At 36.7% G+C, this 4,719-nt stretch overlaps 1 protein-coding gene across 1 annotated transcript in view; it reads right to left on the minus strand.

Moving 5' to 3' along the window:
• SNAP91 (synaptosomal-associated protein, 91kDa) overlaps nucleotides 1-4,719 on the minus strand; it is a 149,931-nt gene that overhangs the window by 37,358 nt on the left and 107,854 nt on the right. The window contains exon 22 of the mRNA XM_012638178.1: nucleotides 871-1,005. Coding sequence (XP_012493632.1) covers nucleotides 871-1,005 — 135 coding nt within the window. The remainder of the gene's footprint in view (nucleotides 1-870; nucleotides 1,006-4,719) is intronic.

Consider the following 4,719-nt stretch of genomic DNA (forward strand, 5'->3'; position numbering starts at 1 on the left):
TATTTTAAGTATTAGGAATCAAATGCCATCCTTGATGTTTCCCGATCATCTTATGATAAATCACCATTTGTTCAGTTCTAAAATGCAAAAAGATCACTCAAAATGCAGACTCATAGTATTTCCATAAGATACTTCTAATATCTTATCTATGTCAAAAACTTTGTGGTTGTTAAATTTTATCAAAAAACTATGCATATCTACCATAAACACTACTATACAATAATTCTAAAGTGAAAAAGGACAGCATTCAACTAGGCACTGGCAATAGAAGCAAACAAATTGTCAGGCATGGGATATAGTTAGGGTGTTTCTGAAACACATTTAATTGCCAAAAACTCACCAATTGAAAATTTGTAGTAAGGACCCAGCATGGGAAGAACAGAATGGAAGAGAATACAAACAAAATGACAGCGGTGATGAAAGGTTAAAGGCAGGCAAAGAATACTCTCTGTGTCTCAATTTCATAAAACTGAGGGTCATGCAGGCTTCAGAGGGTGTAAGCAACAGCACTGGGAGTGTTCACATATTCAGAGACTATGCAAAGATTTAGTGCAAAGCATTTGTTTTTCCTTAACATCTCTAAACCAAGTGCCTGTGAGCTCATGCAAATAGATGGTGTACGTGTTAAGTTAGATTTCTGCTTAAAATCAAAAACAGAAACACAGAAAGGATCGCAGGTTATTCTTAAAGCTACCAGAATGTACTGGAAATTTTTATTTAATTACAGAATGAGAGATGTATTGAAGTTTTAAAAACCAGGTTATGATTCAATATTTGCTTGCTGTAAATTTCCTGGTAACATACTAACCTTAGGTGGTATATAGTATTATCAAGACAAATGAAAAGAATGTTTGAAAGTCACTGCCTCACCTGATGGATCAAAGGAGCTGCTGCTAGAAGTTGAAGGCGTTGTTCCAAAAGCTGCCTCGAAATTGGGCTGTAGCAGGTTATTTTGAGCTGGAGTCACCGGTGACGGAGAAGGGGCCATGAAAGAACCCCCAAATCCTGAAAAAAATTTTCAGAAAAATATAAGCAGAAAAAACTAAAGGTGGGTAAAGGTTATAAAAACAAGTTAGAAAAAGTTATGGAAAACCAAAAAGGAATCAAGTGAAGGTAGATTAGCAGTCAATGAAACCAGGAAAGTTCTTTTTTAAAGTACAATATCTTGATACGGGTCACGTATTAATGAGAGATTTAATTTAATTAGAAATAAGATACAACACAAGAATATATACACCCTTATTAAGAGAACCTATGGCAACCAAATCTATTATTATAATGGAGTACATAAAGCAAAGAAAGTATCACTAGGGTTAAAATTCATACAATTATCTTCATTACATTGAATTTTATGTTTCTTCAAATCATAATACCAGGTATCAAAAATGTTTAGCTGCAAAACTTTTAGTTGGCTTAGTATTACAATAAAATACAAATCAGAAAAATGTGCATCAAATCCTCCTTAATGACTTTTATACATGTTCTAGTCTCACTGCTGGTACCACCAGCGCATGCCCCCAGCACTGCTCTCAGGATTCCTAAATAGTCTCTGGGAAGGGAAACATCCTGTCTCTAGTCTGGACTTCCTCCAATATAGTTTCTGCAGTGCAGCCAGAGCAATCTTTCTGAAGGGAAATTTGTGACTAAGTTACTTCTTTGAAATCTTTTATTGGCTCTCCATAACTTTCAGATTCACGTAATGCAAATTCCTTTGCATGGCAATCAGGTCCTTCTGTCTCTGCCCACTGGTCCTTCCCATCCCTGCAAACTAGGCTGTGGCCGTAACCCGCCACATGCAGAGTGTCAGATGCCTGCTCTGGGAGGACTTCCTTGCCCTTATACTGCTACCCACTGCTACCAACTTCAGCTCCCCACCCACACTCCCATATACACACCACGAGTCCACAGCACCTGGTACATAGATAGCCCCATCCTAGTCCCATCGTATGTCTGTATCCCCATCCCCTCCAGCTCCAACCCACTGGATGGCTTTTTGGGGTCAGGAATTGTATCTTCTTTTCTTGTTTTTTACTAATATCTAGCATGGCGCCTAAAAACACCGATTTAATGTTTATTGAACGAAGGACACTTTTGAACAGAAAAGGTGAGGAGAAATCAAAGACTACTGTAAAGTAATCAAACCTCAAATTAAATATTTATCCTTTGAAGGCTAGAAGCAAATACTTTCTCTTAGTGAACACAGAAAAACAGAGGTGGAGGTCACTCTGTGTTGCTTCTGTACAACCTGTGAAGGAAGTGATTTCTTAAGACACTAGATGATGGCCTATTATAAAAGAATTTACTACTACTAGAAGTCTTTCTTATACATAGCTTGGGCATATATTCCTTTCAAATTTAGCCATATCATCTCGTCTTCACAAACTGCTTGCAAAAACAAAGATCATTTCGAAAACATCCTTAAGCTTACATTCTATAAAACTAATCTATAATTTTTAAAATAACTTCCACTAAAACTCTCCAGTTACTATTTTCTAAAGCAGGTGGCAATATTGTTCAAGTCATGGCTATTCCTGGAAATTAACAGTGACGTGTATTTAGGCTTTCCCTATATATGCATGGAAAAATTGCAATTTAGAAAGATTGCAATTTATTAGAAGATGATCTTTATAGTTCACGATGGTTACTTTAAGTGATTTTAGTATTCGAATGATATAAGCATCATGTAACTTTCTTTACTGAAGAAAATACATTCTCCAGATGAGTAAGAACTAATATCATTATGAAACAAAAATGTGCTAAAAGTACTTATTTTTGTGGATGTGACCATTTTGACTTTAGGGAGATTGATGGCTGTGTTAATGTTGATTTTTTTTGAAACATTATCCCCACATCTCAAGTCAAAATATGGCTGTGGTTAATTTAGACAATTGTTCTATGGTGTATGGTTCTCTTTGACACAGGTGAATGTGGACACAACTGTTCTTGACTCTCAGTTTCTTAAAACTTGGCCAAGGAAAGGACAATTTATTTTAGAATACTAGCATATTACTGTTGGAAAGGGCCTTAGGATCATCCGATTCAATCCTTCCATTCCATGGCTAGAAGAGAAGTTAACACACCTAGCCGAGATTCAGTAAAAAGTGGAAAATGTGTGCATTTATCCAGGCCCTCTACTTAGTGCAACTAAGTTTTACTTTATGGTAAAATTACACCCATAGGTGAAAATGACAGGTAAAGCCAACACTGGCATGGGACTTACAAAGTGCCAGGCACTGTTTTAAGCTTTCTTTTTTAGGTTGAACCATATGAATCACGTGAATTGCTGATATTTGACCATTTTGGTCCTACAAAAACAGCAATTTTATATGGTTCAACCTAAAACACATATTAGCTTATGTAATCCTCACAACAATTGCATAAGGTTCAACTGAGGTCAGGGATGTTAAATAATTTGCTCAAGATCACACAATGGCAAATGGCAGATCCAGGATTCCACACAGGAGTTCTCCAGAGCCTGGGCTCTTCACCACCGTACTAAAAGGCCTCTCTCCCACATCCAGAAATAACGCTGGAGCTGTGTCCTTCCTACACATTTTAAATTTGAAAGAGACCTGGCAGGATGGCTTTTTTTCTATTATATTCAGTTCTTATGAAGTAGGTGCCCTCACAAACCTAGAATAATTAAACAGCTTATTAGGTGATATAAAATGATCAACTGATTATCTTTTAAAAATCAATTGTTATACTCTAAATGAAGAACAGGGAAATTAGACATTAATGAAGAGTTTGGGGAACTCCTCCTGTTATGTAACTGAAAAGTTTTAGAGCCCTGGAAAATAGAGTTACTAGAAAAACCCAAACCACTAATCTTTCTATATAGTTGTGTTTTATATTAAGAAAGGTATTCTATGGAATGGAATTGGAAATAAGGTAATAATCAGCAGGCTCTCGATGGCCTGGAGTCATATTTGAACTGTCCTACACTATGAACAGCCAACTATCTTCACATACTCAACCATCTGCAGACACACTGCCTTTTACCACAGATGACCGGCCTTATGAATGTATCTGTCTAAAGGGAAACAGCCCATACACTTAACGAAGTCTATTGATACAGATATATCAAACCTGACCATCACAGTCTACACAGCACAGCCTATCACTTTGGTTGGGAAAGTGGAGTTTTAAAACTATTGATAGATAAAGACACTCCCACACAGGATGACAGAATTAATTGATCCTCTGTAGACCTTCCCAGTTAGTGGAAGTTGTTATTACAGTTTTTAATCCCACACCGAACACATTTGTTATTTTAAAGTCAGTTCAAAGACTCCTGTGGTCCTGCTAAAAAGTCATCTGTGTAATGTGGCTAAGAGAACACATGCAAAACTACAAAGGGCTTCATAAGGCTGGCCAATATTGTCCCCTACCTTTGGAATTAAAGGCAGGATGGGGAGGGGGAGCAAGGGCAGTATACGTAACCTAAACATTTGTACCCCCATAATATGCAGAAATAAAAAAAAATAAAGACAGGATGTGGCACGCTTCTATACTAGTATATATTTATGGTGTAGTCACCTCAAAATTGTGTCTGTTATGGAAGAACATGGTTATCCTGCTTAATGTCAACCTCAGAAGTTAGGCATATCCTTCAACACACCTAACTTCGCTTAATAATTTTACCTTTGTCATCCTGGAATCTGTCTACATCTTTCAAACATCTATATTTTCAGTTGATATATCTTTTTTTTTTTTTTT

Source organism: Propithecus coquereli, unplaced genomic scaffold (genome assembly GCF_000956105.1).
Source record: "Propithecus coquereli isolate 6110/MARCELLA unplaced genomic scaffold, Pcoq_1.0 Scaffold127, whole genome shotgun sequence".
NCBI classification, from domain to species: domain Eukaryota; kingdom Metazoa; phylum Chordata; class Mammalia; order Primates; family Indriidae; genus Propithecus; species Propithecus coquereli.